General features: G+C 33.4%; 1 protein-coding gene across 4 annotated transcripts in view; it reads right to left on the reverse strand.

The window, feature by feature from the left end:
• LOC126727138 (beta-glucosidase 46-like) overlaps positions 1–2,426 on the reverse strand; it is a 142,194-nt gene extending 139,768 nt beyond the window's left edge. The window contains exons 1-3 of one of the 4 annotated variants that reach the window (XM_050432656.1): positions 1,055–2,138; positions 889–955; positions 743–801 (exon numbers count right to left, since the gene is read on the reverse strand). In XM_050432656.1, the coding sequence (XP_050288613.1) occupies positions 743–801; positions 889–955; positions 1,055–1,210 (282 nt within the window). In that variant the 5' untranslated portion in view covers positions 1,211–2,138. The other 3 variants (XM_050432662.1, XM_050432663.1, XM_050432665.1) reach the window with 3 other exon arrangements.
• Positions 2,427–17,943: the final 15,517 nt, after the last annotated feature.

Below are 17,943 nucleotides of genomic sequence, written 5' to 3' on the forward strand. Positions count from 1 at the left end.
TATGATACTTACGGAATATTCAATAATTTTCCTGTAATTAGTCTATTTGCAACAAAAACAGATGTAGAGTCTGCTTTGCTCAAATTATGTACAGTTTCAATTTACATGTCTTGATGGTGTAAAGCCTTTTTATCTCTTTAAAACACAAAAGTCCTAAAGTATGTTTCTTTTACATTATTTAAGTGAGCTCATTATCATGGGGTCCTTTTTTATCAACCAATCCCTTTAATATAGTGGGGTTGAAAACTGACCTTACTAGCACAAATAATTCAATGAACCGTGATTTATTTAATAGAGATGAGAAAACAAACAAGATCTCTGTTAGGCATCTATTGGTACAAGTGTATGTGTGGGGCTGTGTATAGAGTAACATTGTGGAATATGCATATCTGTGGAATTGTATGCATGTATCTGTGCAAGTGTATGCGTGTGAGTGTGCATAGAGTATTATGGTGAGGTATTGCATAACAGAAGTTAGTTAATGTCAGTTAGATGGAGAGTTGGTTAGTTGGTTAGAGGCAGTTACAATTACCAGATGTATAAAGAGACTAAGGAATTGCTATTGTTCTTTCATTAAGATATAATCTCTCTCTCTCTCTCTCTCTCTCTCTCTCTCTCTCTCTCTCTCTCTCTCTAACACTGGCCCTACGCTTGAATTGAATTCAAATTAAGAACAAATTCATCGTCAACATTCTCATACAAACAATAATAACAACAACAACAACGAAAGGACTTGAGTTACTGGATATCGATGGTACTGGTCAACAGCAATATCTCCATTACTCCCATCCATGATTTTACCTGTATCATACAACTCAAACCATCAGAGGAAAAGATTGAAAGGGGAAGGGAGTGTTGAAGAGCATTAGAACAGAAACATATGCTGACCAGGCATATGAGTGAAAACATCCCAGTTATTAAGTCCTTTACCATAGCTCAAGAAAGCTCCTTCAAACTGAAAATGAAATAAAACATAAGAATATATTGAAAATTAGTGATTAGTATGTTTGAATGAACTTTAATTTTGAGAGAAGTGAGAGAGAGGCAAGAAAACCTGATAAGAAGAAGAAGCTGTTCCAAAGAGGAAGTTGCTTGGGAATTGAGATGATTCAGTGCTTCCTTTTAGAGATATGGTATCACATGTTGCCACTAGAATTGGACAGCACATATGAAATACAAAGAAAGCATGCAATACCAATGAAAGCTCCATAGTAATTAATGCTATTCCAAATAAAAATGAATCCTTTTTGAGAAAGAAAGAGAAGTAAAAGTTACTCTAGTGAACTTATTATGGAGTGCTATCATTTTAGAAAATGAGAATTTATGTTGTTCAAAGGGTAACAATCAGAAAGAGTATCTAAACAAGAACACAGCAATTATTAGCTGAAATGAGCATCTAGATGGCTTTGACGTTTATAGTCATGCATCAGCCAAAATGAGATATACACGGCACATTGCACTGTTTGAATGGACACAAGTGATATCTCCCTCAAAAGCCGACTCCCTTCATTGTTGCGTTTGGAAATTTACTAAACCATACATGCAACTATCATTAGGTGGGTGGATAATGAATTATTGTTACTTCATTGATTTATTCTTGAAATAATGATTTTCATCGCTCACTTCACATCAACTACATAGCATAGAAAAGGCGGTTAATTAAGCTTCTTCCAAGTAGCAAGCACTTAAAAAAATCTTCTGTAACTTGTGGTTAGTAGTGGTTAGGAGCCTAGGACTACTTCTAATCACTTCACATCAACTACATACAGTGGCCCACGCCACGTTGGTCTCAGGGTGTTCCTGGGAACACCCTGAACTGAAAAAAAAAAAAAAAATTATATATAATAATTAAAATTTTTTTATTTGTTTATCCTTAAAAAAAAATTTAAGAACACCCTCAAATAAAAATTAGGAACACCCTAAAAAAAAATTTTTATTTATTCTACCTTCAAGCAAAAAAAAAAAAAAGCCCAAAAAAAATATTTGAACTAAAATCTGAAAAAAAAAAATATATATATTGTAACAGAGCAAGCACCAAGCCCACAGATTCTTCCAAAAAAACAACGGACGGCAAGCCCAACATCAAGCCCAACAGATGGTAGAAAACCAGTAACCCACGGATTCACCAAAAAAAAACTAAACTAACCTCCAACAAGATCTTGATTTTGGTTGGAGGGGAGCTTGACTCTCGTAGTCTCGTTCGTTGTGAAGAAGAAAGATTGAGCGAGATAGAGAGTGGAGGAAAGAAAAATCTGAGTCTGTGACAAGGAGCAAGTGAGTTTTGATATTTATTTTGGGGAAGAACACCTAAGCGTTGGGAAGTGGGGTATTAGATTTAAAAATAATATATATATATTAAATAAGCTTTTTCTCTTGGGACGAGTTATTGGGCTCCTGTTTTTTTAATTTTAAACTACATTGCATATTTTATATTATTATTATTATTATTATTATATTCTGGTTAAGAAAAGGTCCCTTGCCTGGCCACTGTGCCGACGGCGCTACCCATCAACTTCAGGCCTCCCTGCTCTCTCAACTTCAAGATATTTCATCTCTATTTCAGTCTCTCTCAGTCTCAGTCTCTCTCTCTTCATCTCAGTGTCTCTTTATGAGTAATATTTACCCTTTTTTTGCTTTATGCCTTTATCTGGTGTTGGTGTTTTTTTTTTTTTTGAGAATATCCGGTGTTGGTGTTGGTGTTGGTGTTGGTGTAACTCAGTAACTGTGTAAGGTGTTGGTGTTGGTGTTGGTAAGATTATTAATTGTCTTTTAGTGTTGGTGTTGGTGTCTTTTGGTGAGATACAATAAATTAGATTTATTTGATTGGTTCTAGTCTTTTAATTAATCAATACATTATGTAAGACAAACAAATTAAATTTTGTTAGGTAAAACAAAAATTAATAATTTTATAATTAATAAAACAACAATATAACAATTCTTTTTTTATAAGAACAATATAACAAATTATAGTTTATAAAAGACAAATAAATTAATGAAACAACTAAACAACAATATATTTGGGAAAAATTTCTGAAACTGCCACTGGAAAAAATTATACTTCTTAAGGAATACCCTGAGAAAAATTCCTAGAGTCGCCACTGACTACGTAGCATAGAAAAGACGGTTAATTAAGCTTCTTCCAAGTAGCAAGCACTTAAAAAAATCTTCTGTAACTTGTGGTTAGTAGTGGTTAGGAGCCTAGGACTACTAAATTGTGACTTCCATTAAGAATGCATTAGTCTGCAAATAATAAAATTGTGGGGTCACAGTGTCACATAAGTCTATGACAAAGAAAAAAAAGGTATATTTGAAATGGATTGAAATTGACCGGGAGATATGATGATAACGAATGAAAGAAAACGAATCTATATATCCCTAAAAACTGAAGCGTAGTATCGAGTGTTACTATACTTTAGTTGAGTAATATCAACGTCCACGTCATTATCTTTTTTCTTTCCAATTTTCCTATTATTGTTTTTAACATTTTTTTTTTAATATTTACATTTCTCCAACCTTTATCTCTCTCTTACTTTTTCATCTCCCCACTATCCTCTACATTAATATCATTCTTCCTCTTTCTCTTTATCTTCCTTTATTTTTGTCTATTCTTATTCACATCCTCTTATTATAAATTTGTTACTATCTCTTCGATTCTATACATAGTTCTCCCTCACAAAAAAAAAAAAAAAAAAAAAAAGGCTCTCTCTCTCAAATTTTTGGTGCTTTTTTAAAAATTTTCTTACATCTTTGCTTTAGGTTAATAATTTTTTATATTCTTTAAAACTCTACTTTAAGTTAATGCAATTTAGTTTTGTTTTTTAATTTTTTTTTTCTTCTTGATTGTTAAATGTTATCTTATTGCGTTATAAAGAATTAAATATAGCTTATAAAGATAAAATATTATTCTATTACATAGCATGATTTTTCATGGTGCTTAATTTAGATGTTAAACTATGAGATTTTACTAATTTTTGTTTATTTTTTAATCCTTTGTGGTAGACAAAATACTCTTAATAGTTGTATTAAAAGTAATCTATAATGCCATTTATTTAGAGAAAAGCAAAGCTTTAGCCAAACGAAAATAATTCGATGGGTAAAATTTTAGTTTTTGCAATTTTATTATTATTATTATTATTATTATTATTATTATTATTATTATTATATAACAATGCATATATAGAAATTTAATTCTTAGATTTTGCTAATAATTGTTTATTTGATTATATATTTTGGGTGGACGAAATTAAAATTTCTACAAAAAAAATAACCATAATAGATTATCAACAACAAATTGTTTTCCTAATTGGTCCAATTAATCTTGTTAAATTTTATTAATTCCTTTAGTTACGTTTTTTAGTGTTTTGGATTGTAGGTAAAAAAAAACAAGGTTTGAGAAAGTTTGTTCAAAACTAAAAGAATAATTTCCAAATTTTATATTCTTTTTAATAATTCAAAAAATTTTATAAATAACTTTTATTAAAAAATGAATATTTTCATTAATTTGCTTTTTGAATTTTTGAGAAAAATTGTATTATTTTCATTTTAATACAACAAAATTTATATTTATGATTTATGATTGTTCCTATATTACATTTATGATTGTTCCTATAATAAATAAAAATATAATTATGAAATACATTACTCATTATTAAATTAGTTTAAATTGTAAAAAAAAAAAAAATTTAATAAAACTACTATAAAAATAATTATCACGCGCAATGTGCAGGGTCGCAACTAGTTAATCACTTGGAAAGAAAGAAAAGGTATGCATCTAAAATTATTGCATGATGTTGAAAAGAGACTTGGCCTTGAGATGTCAGGGAAAATTTCCATGATGTCTCTGTTTAATATCAGGGGCAATTTTTGGCTCTTATGTTCCACAATTTTGCCTTAGTTATATTTTCACAGATTTGTATTTGAGTGAAGTTTGTGTTCAATATCTTTTTTTATTGGACATGATATGATAAGAATACGTGTTCAGTGTCCAGTTTTAAATATTTTTCCGTATCTTAATATGTTCAGTAAAAAAAAATAAACAGCAGACACAATCTGTATCCTTTGTATTTTTTTTTTTTTTTTTTTTGGCTGAATATATCCTTTGTATTTAGTAATCTCACACAATCATAGATCATAAATTATTACCTCAGTTAGATTTAACTTACATCTTACAACTGTTTTGTCATAAAGTTAAGAGAAAGTTTACTGACATAACTTTCATTTCATAATTTTTGTCACAATTTTAAAGTGACGAGTGATAGATGAGAATATATTGAGTTCACGCAATGTCTACCACTTGAGTCATACATTTCATCAAAGTCATGGTTAGAGTTGCGGCGACGGAGAGAAGACCTAAGAAATTAATTGAAAGAAATTTCTAGCGCATTTATTTGATGATTGGAAAGGACCTCTTTCGGTGTTTGTAGTGGCCCACTGTCCCCCCCAAAGTGCCAACAGTGATAAAGAGTACTTTTAAGCTGATGCCATATAGATTCTAGCACATCCTCATGATACTTTTGATATATAAAATTGAAAATATGAAAGTTACTGTAATAATTTTATTACAAAATTTATACAAAACTGATATATGGATAATGAATGTGATAGGTGTCAACTTAAATGAAAAAGTTAATACCATATTTATGAGTAATATAAAAAAGTTGTCAAAAAGTAAAACCCATAAGATTAAACTGTTTTAAAAAGTACATTTTCAAAAAATAGTATTTTTAAAATGAACATTTTGAAAACTCAGTTTTTAAAGTTATATTTTAGCGTTTGGTAAAACATGTTGCTCTAAAATTGTTATTTTGAGAAAATTACAAAAAAGGACATGACAAGCTATGATGTAGTGATAATAATATTAGTAATAATATATTTTTTTATTTAATAATTTAATAATAAGAAAACGTCCCATAAAAAATTTAATAAAGAAAGTAATAATAATAATAATAATAATAATAATATGGTTCCATTCAATAGTGTAATTTATTTTTGGTATTATAATAATAAAAAATTACACAAGAAGGACACCTAATTTTTATATTTCCAAATGTCTATCTCCTACTACCTCAAGCTTCTCCTTCACTTGCTGGGTAGCTGGACAAAAATCCTCTACTGCCAATAACATGGTCCGCATCTAACCTTAGTAATTTCTAAAAAAATTCATTCAATTGCATCCAAGTTTCTCTAGACTCATCTTCTTTGCTTCAACCACAACCTCATCCCATACCAAAGTAATTTTTGCATGCCTAGAATATTCAATTAATGAAAAAAGCTAGAGAGAAGAAATTTCATCAAAGCCGAGCAGAATTAGATAGCGGCAAGGCCTAGAGGTGATAGATGATAGCAAGGTAGCAGGCAAGACTTCAGTATTTGTGAGGTTATTTTAGGAATTTCAAGCTTCAACAGACTATGATAATTGCATTTTTTACCTGGTTTTTTAAAAAGCTATCCACCATTATTTTTCGCAAACGTGAATTTTCAGAGTTTTCAAAAACATAATTTTTCAAAAAACGTAATGCCAAACGCATAGCTTCCAGCATTTTTGATCAAAAACGCTAGTTTTCATTTAGAAAACGCCCCACCAAATGGAGCATAACTTTTCTCAATAAAATAAGGTTAATTTTTTTTTAATTAGTAACATATCAATTTGTAAAGTCTTATATATTTGTATACACACACAATGTGATTTAGAAACTATGGTTTCTACTCTTTAATAATTGCTATTTACTATTAGATTAAGACACTAATATGTTATAAATAAAAAATAAAAAGGTCAAGATACCAATTAGAGCATCCTCAATAAGGTTGTTAAATTGACTAAAATGTCAATTTAGCAACCAATACCCTAAAAATAACTTCTACAGCAAAAAAGGCAAGTTTAAAAAAATTGAGTTTGAGATACAAAAAAAAAAAACAAAAACAAAAAAAAATTAATGTTGGGCTGTTAAAAAAATAGTATTTTAATGTGTTGATAGTTGTAGTTGTTATTTATTGTATTGAATATATTATTTTATTGTGTTGTTTATATTATTCTAACAAAATATTCATATATAACGAAATGAAAAGTAAGCTTATGCTATATATCAGAAGGCATACAAGCTTGTTCACACAGCACAAGTCACAAGTCACAACATCCTGAATGGCAGTTTCAAATTTTCAATGTCACTGGCATATTTAACATAAGTATCGAATGGCTAGAGGATGCATCCGGAACATGTACTGCACTTTTGTACCCTTCATGCAAAATAATGGAGCCAGATCCTTAGTAAAACTGGGTTAAAGACTTAAAGTGCTTATGTTCATTTTCATCAATGTCATAGTGTCAAATCTTCCTGACCAAAAAATAAATAAAACAAAAAACAAAAAAAGAAAGTAGACGATAGTTGATCGAAACAAAAATGCCACAAGTCATGGAAGTCTAAGTAGTGCATATGACCAAAGTCTAGCCAGAACAGGCAAGATTGTTTAGCACACTTTTGTAATCCAATTTCAAATGACATCACAAGTGCCATCTTAACAAATTTAAAAAAAGTGCAGTACTACGTAAGATTTCAAGAATATTTTTTAGGGTGGCGGTTTCAAGAATATTTTTTAGAGATGTAACACCCCATAATTTTGATACCAATTTAATTATTATACGTAAATTATAAAAGAGGCCTACAATTAAGTGGATTAAATTACTCTCTAAAAAAAAAAAAAAAGTGGATTAAATTGATTTGGGCTTAAGATATTAAAAATAAGATAAATACAATAGAATATGAAGCCCAAGTGAGGTGGCATAAATATATGGGGCATAAAAAATAAAATAAAAAAACCCTAGCCTTATTCTTCCTCTTTAGTTACACGTGTATTTACTGATGGGGCTTCTTTGCTTCAGCCAACTATTGAACTTTGCTTTTCTTCACTGTGGCTATGAGTTGGAGTCTACAGGTATGGTTTGTTCCCACTCTTATAGGAGCATCTCTTATTTGTGTACCTGATAGAATAATAGGTATGGTCATCTAGGATCTAAATCTATGATTATTTTAATGGGAAAAGGGGTACCCTATGGTTATTTTATAATTGTATATAGCCTTACTAATTTCTCCACCGTCTGTCATGCACCTACACCCTTATCATTGTCAAAATATGTGCCCAAAATGTCCTTATGTCTTGCGGCATCAAGAGAGTTATAGGTCATTGGGTGGATGAACTAAGATATATATAATATATGGCTTCTATTATTAGATGGACCAGATATCCATCATTTGGCCTATATTGAAGTTTTATTTTACTTGAATCTATTCCATACTTGTGACTCTGCCATTAGGTTCAGGTGTCCTCTTCTTGGGATTTTATTGTTTTTTTTTTCTCGGTGACAAGGTTGATACAATATTGATATATATTAATTTCCTGCTTATTAAAAAAAAAAAAGGAGAATGATCAGATATGAATATTAGATTGATCAATCAAGGTTATATTATGTGTATTCTAAGAATTGTAGTAGTCTATATGATGGCTAGACACGTAATAAAATCCTAGAGTTGCATAGAGTTGTAGTACAAACAGACCAATTAATAGATAGTGAGAATATGTGAAATAGAACAAGTTAATCAAAGACTGAAAGTGAATTGAATAGTTAAGTGAATAAATGAAAATTTTTGGATATATTAGTATTGTCTATGATAAATTGTTTAAGCGTGAAAACAGATTTTTAAGTAGGAAATTGTGTATTGATGGACCTATCTTTGATGTAGCTAGGTTCTAATTCTACTAATCTGTTGTGATTCAAGGGAGGTTGATTTCTTTTACTTTTGCAAATAAGAGGTAAATGGTGTTTACTAATTTTGGGGGTTTTTCCAAAACAGTGTTGATTATTAAACTATTTTATATCAAGAAATATGTTGATATTCTATATATAAATTGATATTTTATAAATGTTTGATGTGCACATTGACTATTCATTTTATGAAAAACTTGTGAGACAACCTGAATTTATTTAAACTTGAATGCGTGAATATATCTTTATATTTTTTAGAATTATGAATGGATTATTTTTGTGAGCCTATTGAATGTGTTTTGAAAACCTATGGCAAGTCGTGATTAAAAGCTCAATATTGTATTTAGTCCTTAGCAAAGGGCAATCATACTGCAGCTAGTTCTTAGCAAGGGACAGTCCCAGAAAATGGGACAATGCACATTTGATAGCTCCTTAGCAATGGAGTATACTATTGAGGATCCAAAAAGGAAGCTCCTTAACAAGGGAGCGCACCTTTAGGTTCCAAAGGAGTCATCCTTAAGAAAGGGGACGAAAAGGAGCTTCTAGTCCCAAAAAGGGAACAACACAACCCTGTCAACGGGGCGTAAACGTTGACCACGAGAAAAGCCTAGGAAACTCTATATATGATGGTACTGATATATATATAAATATATATATATATATATATATTATGATGGTTCACAATATAAAGATATTTACATATATATATATATATATATGAAATATTCGATGATAAAATAGTGATGAGCTACAAGTTATGAATTTGTTGTAAGAATATTTTTTGAAAGGTTTGTTTCCACACTCCAATGTTAGTGAATTCCACTTATTGAGTTATCTCACCCCCCCCCCCTCCCCCGGCCGCCTTTATTTCCCCTTACAGATACATTAGATGAATTATTAGAGTAGAGACTCTTGAAAGACAACAATTACGAATTATTTTGTGGAACTAAGGATTTTATTATGATTTTTATGGCATTAAACATTGTATTGGAGAATTATTTTGAAGATGTTTTGTCTTTGATGGATTAGAGCACTGACATTTGTAAAGAGATTTTAGGTTGCTCGTTTCTTTTATTTAATATTTTTTTATGGATTATTCAGATTAAATAGACTTTTATTGCTTATGATTTTGGGGCGTTACAATTGTGGTATCAAAGCTTAGGTTATGATTTTGTAGACACTTGAAAAATTAGGTTATGATTTTGTAGACACTTGAAAAATTAGGTTATGATCCTGTAGACACTTGAAACTAGGTTATGATCTTGATTTTTTTTGTCAGAGCATTTGGCATCTAGGTTATGTTCGGTGAGATATTTTAAATAATTTTGGCAATGCTACTTCTTATGTTTTGTAGTAATAATTCTTGATTTCCTTGTTAGCTAGGTATCATGCCACCCAAAAAGAAGAGAGTAGCTAATTCCAATAGCGAGGAACCTATTGTTAATTTGCGAAGGTAAACCAAAGCAAGGGTTGATACTGAGGTTGAAGTCACTCAAAACGTGAGAGATAATGAACATCTTAGGGTGACACGCATTGATCCTTTGGATGAAGCTGCTGCACGATTGTTGGACAGGTTGACCCATGTTGCTAGCAAAGGTGTAGATAGAGTAGAGGCAAGGGTTGGTTGCTCTTTTAAGACTTTTATGAAGCGGAATCCCCCTTCCTTTGATGGGAAGCCAAATCCTACAGAAGTTGAGAACTGGTTCTTGCGAATGGGGAAATTGTTAGAAGCTTTAGATTGCACTGACTCTTAGAAGGTGCAGTTTGCAACTTTCAAGTTGATTGGAGAAGCCGAGCATTGGTGGGGATCCACTAAAGCCATTTTGGAGGGAATGGACACAAAGAGAAACCCCATCACTTGGGAGAAATTTAAAGGGGCTTTCTATGATAACTTCTTCCCTAAGGTGGTTCAGGAACGGAAAGAGAGGGAATTTGCTGATTTGGTGCAAGGTAGAATGACTGTTGAGCAATATACAGCTAAAGTCATCGAGTTATCTCGCTTTAGACCCACTTAATCCTTACTAAGGCGAAGAAAGCAGGCAGATTTCAAAAGGGGTTGAATGAGAGACTTCGACACCATATGATTGCATCAGGGGTTGATAATTATGCAGAGTTAGTTAAGAGAGCTATCAAGAAAGGATATTTTAGGAGGTCTGGGAGTAATTCATCATCAAAAAAGCAAGAAAATAAGAATCCACCCTAAAATGCTCAAGGTAGAAGTTTGAATACTTGCCTTACATGTGAAAGGTTTCATGGAGACAAGTCATGTTTCTTTGAAGGAAAGGCTTGTTATAATTGTGGGAAGATAGGACACTCAGCTAGAAGCTGTACATCTCCTCAACAAAACTCAATGGCACAACCTGGAAAGAATGATCAAAGGAGGAAGGCACAAGGGAGAGTGTTTGCCCTCACACCAAAAGACGTTCAAACTTCAAATACTGTGGTTACAAGTATCCTCCCATTATTCTCAAACTTTGCTATTTGATTCTGGATCTACACACTTTTTTATCTTCTCTCAATATGCTAAGTTATGTGATAAGAAATCTAGACTTATGGATTATGATTTGTCTGTGGCCACACCTATGGGTGATTCTTTGGTATGTAATTCTATGCTTAAGTCTTATGTCATCCAAATTAAGGATAAGGAAATATTCGCAGACTTGATTTTGATGGACATGTATGACTATGATATAATTTTGGGAATGGACTGGTTGGTGGCTTATCATGCTAGTGTAGATTGTTTTAGAAAAGAAGTAGTGTTTCGGCCTTTAGGAGAACCAAAATTTCGATTTAAGGGCTCTAGGATGCATACTTTACCTAGGGTGATATCAACCCTTCGAGCTAAGCATTTATTACGGAAAGGATGCCAAGGGTACCTAGCTCATGTGGTGGACACTAGAAAAGAGGTATTGAAGTTGGGTGATATCCTTGTTGTGAGGGAGTTTCCTAATGTCTTTCCTGAAGACCTACTAGGGATACCTATAGATAAAGAGATTGAATTCTTCATTGATTTGCTCCCTGGAACTTCTCCTATATTGAAAGCACCATATCGGATGACACCCACTGAACTTAAGGAACAGTTACAAGAACTCCTTGACAAGGGATTCATCAGACCAAGTGCATCTCCTTGGGGTGCACTAGTTTTATTTGTGAAAAAGGAGGATGGGACTATAAGGTTGTGTATTGACTATCGTGAGTTAAATTGGGTTATTGTGAGAAACAAATACCCTTTCCCTCGTATTGATGACCTATTTGATCAATTGCAAATGGCACAAGTCTTCTCTAAGATTAACTTTTGTTCTAGGTATCACAAGTTGAAAATCAAGAGTGAAGACATACCCAAGACAGCTTTCCAGACTATGTATGGGCACTATGAATTCTTGGTAATGCCTTATGATTTGACCAATGCTCCTGCTGCATTTATGGACTTGATGAATAGGGTGTTCCATGAGTAATTAGACCGCTTTGTTATTGTCTTTATTAATGACATCCTAATCTTCTCCAGAAGCATGGAAGAACATGAAGAGCACTTGAGAATTGTTTTTCAAATTTTGAGGGAGAAGAAGCTATATGCAAAGTTTAAGAAGTGTGAATTTTGGCTTCACCAAGTGGTGTTCCTAGGGCATGTGATATCTGAGGCAGGGATTTCTGTAGACCCTAGTAAGGTTGAGGCTGTGGTTGATTGGGCAAGACCGACAAATGTAAGTGAGGTTAGAACCTTTTTGGGCCTTGCTGGCTATTATAGGAGGTTTGTGGAAGGATTTTCCATATTGCAGCCCAATGACTCAACTAACTTGTAAGAATGCCAAGTTTGTGTGGATAGAAGAATGTAAAAAGAGTTTTCAAGAACTTAAGCAAAGGTTAGTCACTGCACCAGTACTAACCATCTCTAGCAACTTGGGAGGTTTTGTCATTTACAGTGATGCTTCGAAAAAAGGGCTTGGTTGTGTGTTGATGCAGCTTGGTAAAGTCATAGCTTATGCTTCCCACCAATTAAAGAGTTATGAACAAAATTATCCCACTTATGACTTGGAGCTAGCTGGAGAGGTGTTTGCATTGAAGATTTGGAGACATTATTTGTATGGTGAAAGGTGTGAGATTTATACAGACCATAAAAGCTTGAAGTACTTCTTTACTCAGAAAAAATTGAATATGAGACAACGAAGGTGGCTTGAGTTGATTAAAGATTATGATTGTTCAATCAATTACCATCCAGGCAAGGCTCATGTGGTAGCTGATGCACTTAGTCGAAAGTCTTCCGGTTTCTCAGCTACCTTGTTAACTACCCAAAAGGAGATTATTAACGACTTGGAGAGAATGGGGATTGAAATTTTCATGGGTGATTCCCAAGTCTTTATGGCCAGTTTGACAATACAACCCACATTGATTGAGAAGATTAAGAGTTCACAAGTTAATGATGCACAAATTGTAAAGATCATAGGAGAAGTACAAGAAGGGAAGAAACCAGAATTTAACGTGTCTAATGATGGTATTTTGAGATTTGGAAATAGAATTTGTGTGCCAAATGATTTTGCATTAAAAAAGGAGATTATGGAAGAAGCCCATCGTACCCCATACTCAGTGCACCTTGGTAGCACTACAATGTATTGTGACATTTGAGAAACTTATTGGTGGAATAACATGAAGAGAGAGATAGCTCAGTTTGTGGAGCAATGCTTGACTTGTCAACAAATTAAGGCACTACACCAGAAACCTTCAAGATTGCTGCAACCACTTCCCATTCTTGAGTGGAAGTGGGAGCGTATATGTATGGATTTTGTGACTGGTTTACCAAAATCTCTTAAGGGACATGAGGCCATTTGGGTAATTGTGGATAGGATGACGAAAACAGCACATTTTATTCCGGTTAAGATGAATTACTCACTTGATCAGCCAGCACAGATATATATTGATGAGATTATGAGTCTTCATGGAGTTCCAGCATCAATTATGTCTGATCGAGACCTAAGATTCACCTCAAAGTTTTGGGAAAGCCTACATAAAGCTTTGGGTACTAATCTTAGCTTTAGTATAGCCTTCCACCTGCAAATAGATGGTTTATCAAAAAGGACTATTTGTACTTTGGAGGATATGTTAAGGGCTTATGTATTGGATTTCAAAGGAAGTTGGGAAAAATACTTGAAAGTTAAAAAATGTGTACAAAACACCTTTGAACGTTTAGACCCCCAAAATACAACTTAACCAATTCAAGCAATATGTCAAACAACTAGTGTGCGGAAACTTAACATATGCTATAATATGAAATTGGTTAAAAACTATCTAAGCCAAAACAGAATAAAATCCACAGCAGATAATATAAAGGCAAAGATAGAGAGGAAGGAAGATGCAAACACAAAGACAACACGCGATGTGTTATCGAAGAGGAAACCGAAGCCCTCGGCGTAAAACCTCTCCGCTGCCCTCCAAGCGGTAAACAATCCACTAGAAAATACAGTTGGGATACAAGGACAGCAATAGACCCTCCAAGCCTAATCTACCCAGTGCACCTAAGCCCTCCAAGCTTCTTGCTCCAACGAGGTTGCGCCGAACCTTTTTCTTTTCTAGCTTCCCGGATTCCGCTACTAGACCGTAGCATCAACCAATGAAGATTGGTTCCTTCCTAACTGCTTCCCAGAAACCCAAACAGCTGTCTCACAATGATGATGATGGTGAGAACCAGGTTTGGTATAATGCCTCTCAAGGATTTGACAATGGAGAGGAAGAGAGTTGAGGAATTTGAAGAGACTCTAAGGTATAGATTGTGGGTGAAACAATCTGGTTTTTCTTTAGGGTTTCTCTCTCAAAATTCTCTCTGGAAGCTCTCTTTCAATCGTGGGTAAAAGGGGTATTTATACTGGAGTGGGAGAGGAATGTGAAACGTCAGGTTTTACAAAACAGGGGTGGCTCGCGGCTTGACCTCGCGGCTTGACTAAGTCGCGAGATCCAGTCGCGAGTTAACCGTATGGCCAGTTGTCCTGTAGTGCTCTAGCTAGCATGACTGTTCATCTTCCAGCTTGCTTGGCACGTGTGCTGCTTCTGGCGGCTTGCAGCCGCGAGTCACCCGCGAGTTCCAGCCGCGAGTCTCTATTTTCTTACACACTCTTGAGCAATCTTCACTCTATCTCACTCACTACCCTTACAACAAACCCACCTAAATACAGGGTTACTAAATGCTGAATTACAAGCAAATTTGGCACGGAATAAAGCCAATTAGATGGTTGAATAAATTCAACCTTACAATACTTGTCTTTAGTGGAATTTGCCTATAATAATAGCTACCACTCTAGTATTGAGATGGCTCCCTATGAGGCTTTGTATGGTAGAAAATGCAGGTCCCTATTATGTTGGGAAGAGGTTGGTAAGAGAAAATTGTTGGGACTAGAAATCATTCAGATAACATCTAAGAAGATTAATCCGATTCGCAAGAGATTGCAAATAGCACAAAGTCGATAAAAGAGTTATTATGACAACTCAAGAAGGAAAGTTGAATTTGAAGTTGAGGATATGGTATTCTTGAAAGTCACCCCAATGAAGGGTGTGATGAGATTTGGGAAGAAGGGGAAGTTGAGTCCCAGATTTGTTGGTCCATTTGAGGCCCTAAAATGCATTGGTAAAGATGCCTACGAGTTGGCCTTACCACCTACACTTGTAGGAGTGCATAATGTGTTTCATGTTTCCATTTTGAGGGACACATGTTTTGAACTATGAGCCACTCAAGATCAAAGACAACTTGACTTATGAGGAAGTTCCAATCCAAATTCTTGACCGCAAGGATCAAGTGCTACGCACCAAGACCATATCATTGGTTAAGGTCCTTTGGAAGAATCACACAGTGGAGAAGGCATCTTGGGAGCGAGAAGATGATATGAAATCAAATTATCCAAAGTTGTTCATTAATGAAGGTATGTACAATTTCAAGGACAAAATTTTTTTAAGGGGGGAAGGATGTAACACCCCATAATTTTGATACCAATTTAATTATTTTATGTAAATTGTAAAGGAGGCCTACAATTAAATGGATTAAATTGATTTGGGCCTAAGATATTAAAAATAAGATAAATACTATGGAATATGAAGCCTAAGTGAGGTGAAATAAGTAAATATATGGGTCTTGATAAACTTTAAAAAATAAAAAAAAATAAAAAAACCCTAGCCTTCTTCCTCTTTAGATACACATGTATTTACTAATGGGGCTTCCTTTTGCTTTAGTCGACTATTGAACTTTGCTTTTCTTCACTGTGGCTGTGAGTTGGAGTCTACAGGTATGGTTTTTTCCCACTCTTATAGGAGCCATCTCTTATTTGTGTAACTAATAGAATAATAGGTATGACCATCTTGGATCTAAATCTATGATTATTTTGATGAGAAAAGGGGTACTCTATGGTTATTTTATAATTGTATATAGCCTTACTAATTGCTCCACCATCTATCATGCACCTACACCCTTATCATTGTCAAAATATGTGCCCAGAATGTCCTTATGTCTTGCAACATGAAGAGAGTTATGGGTCATTGGGTGAATGAACTAAGATATATATAATATATGGCTTCTATTATTAGATGGATCAGATATCCATCATTTGGCCAATATTGAAGTTTTATTTTACTTGAATCTATTTTATACTTGTGACTCTACCATTAGGTTCAGGTGTCCTCTTCTTAGGATTTTATTGTTTTTTTTTCTCGGTGACAAGGCTGATACAGTATTGATATATATTAATTTCTTGCTTATTAAAAAAAAATGGAGAATGATCAGATATGAATATTAGATTGATCAATCAAGGTTATATTATGTTTATTCTAAGAATTGTAGTAGTCTATATGATGGCTAGACACGTAATAAAATCCTAGAGTTGCATAGAGTTGTAGTACAAACGGGCCAATTAATAGATAGTGAGAATATGTGAAATAAAACAAGCTGATCAAAGACTGAAAGTGAATTGGATAGTTAAGTGAATAAATGAAAATTTTTGGATATATCAGTATTGTCTAAGATAAATTGTTTAAACGTGAAAACAGATTTTTAAGTAGGAAATTGTGTATTGATGGACCTATCTTTGGGGTTGCTAAGTTCTAATTCTACTGATCTGTTGTGATTGAAGGGAAGTTGATTTCTTTTATTTTTGCAAATAAGAGGTAAGTAGTGTTTACTAATTTTAGGGATTTTCCCAAAACAGTGTTGATTATTAAACTATTTTATATCAAGAAATATGTTGATATTCTATATATAAATTGATATTTTATAAATGTTTGATGTGCACATTGACTATTCGTTTTATGAAAAACTTGTGAGACAACCTGAAATTATTTGAACTTGAATGCGTGAATATATCATTATATTTTTAGAATTATGAATGGATTATTTTTGTGAGCCTATTGAATGTGTTTTGAAAACCTATGGTAAGTCGTGATTAAAAGCTCAATATTGTATTTAGTCATTAGCAAGGGACAATCATACTGCACCTAGTCCTTAGCAAGGGACGATCCCAGAAAAGGGGATGGTGCACATTTGATAGCTCCTTAGCAAGAGAGTATACTATTGAGGATCCAAAAAGGAAGCTCCTTAGCAAGGGAGTGCACCTTTAGGTTCCAAAGGAGCCATCCTTAAGAAAGGGGATGAAAAGGAGGTTTCAGTCCCAAAAAGGGGACATCACAACCCTGTCAACGGGACGTAAACGTTGACCACGAGAAAAGCCTAGGAAACTCTATATATGATGGTATTGATATATATATATATATATATACACACAAAATATTCGATGATAAAATAATGATGAGCTACAAGTTATGAATTTGTTGTAAGAATATTTTTTGAAAGATTTGTTCCCACACCCCAATGTTAGTGAATTCCACTTATTGAGTTATCTCACATCCCCCCCCCCCTTTATTTCCCCTTAAAGAGATGTTAAGTTGCTGGTTTCTTTTATTTAATATTTTTCTATGGATTATTCAGATTATATAGACTTTTATTACTTATGATTTTGGGGCGTTACAGTGGTCACTCAAGAGAAATTCACAGAAGTATACTACATAAGATTTGTTGTGAAATTATTGTGAAATAGTTGCATATGTAACATTAATCTTCTTTTTATTGAACTTAAATTCTAGTGATTTTCAAGTTAGGGAATTCCTTATTTTTATTAGGGTGGTCACAATAAGTTAGTTTAGTCTATAATTTTTTTTTT

This window comes from Quercus robur, chromosome 5 (assembly GCF_932294415.1).
Source record: "Quercus robur chromosome 5, dhQueRobu3.1, whole genome shotgun sequence".
NCBI classification, from domain to species: Eukaryota; Viridiplantae; Streptophyta; class Magnoliopsida; order Fagales; family Fagaceae; genus Quercus; species Quercus robur.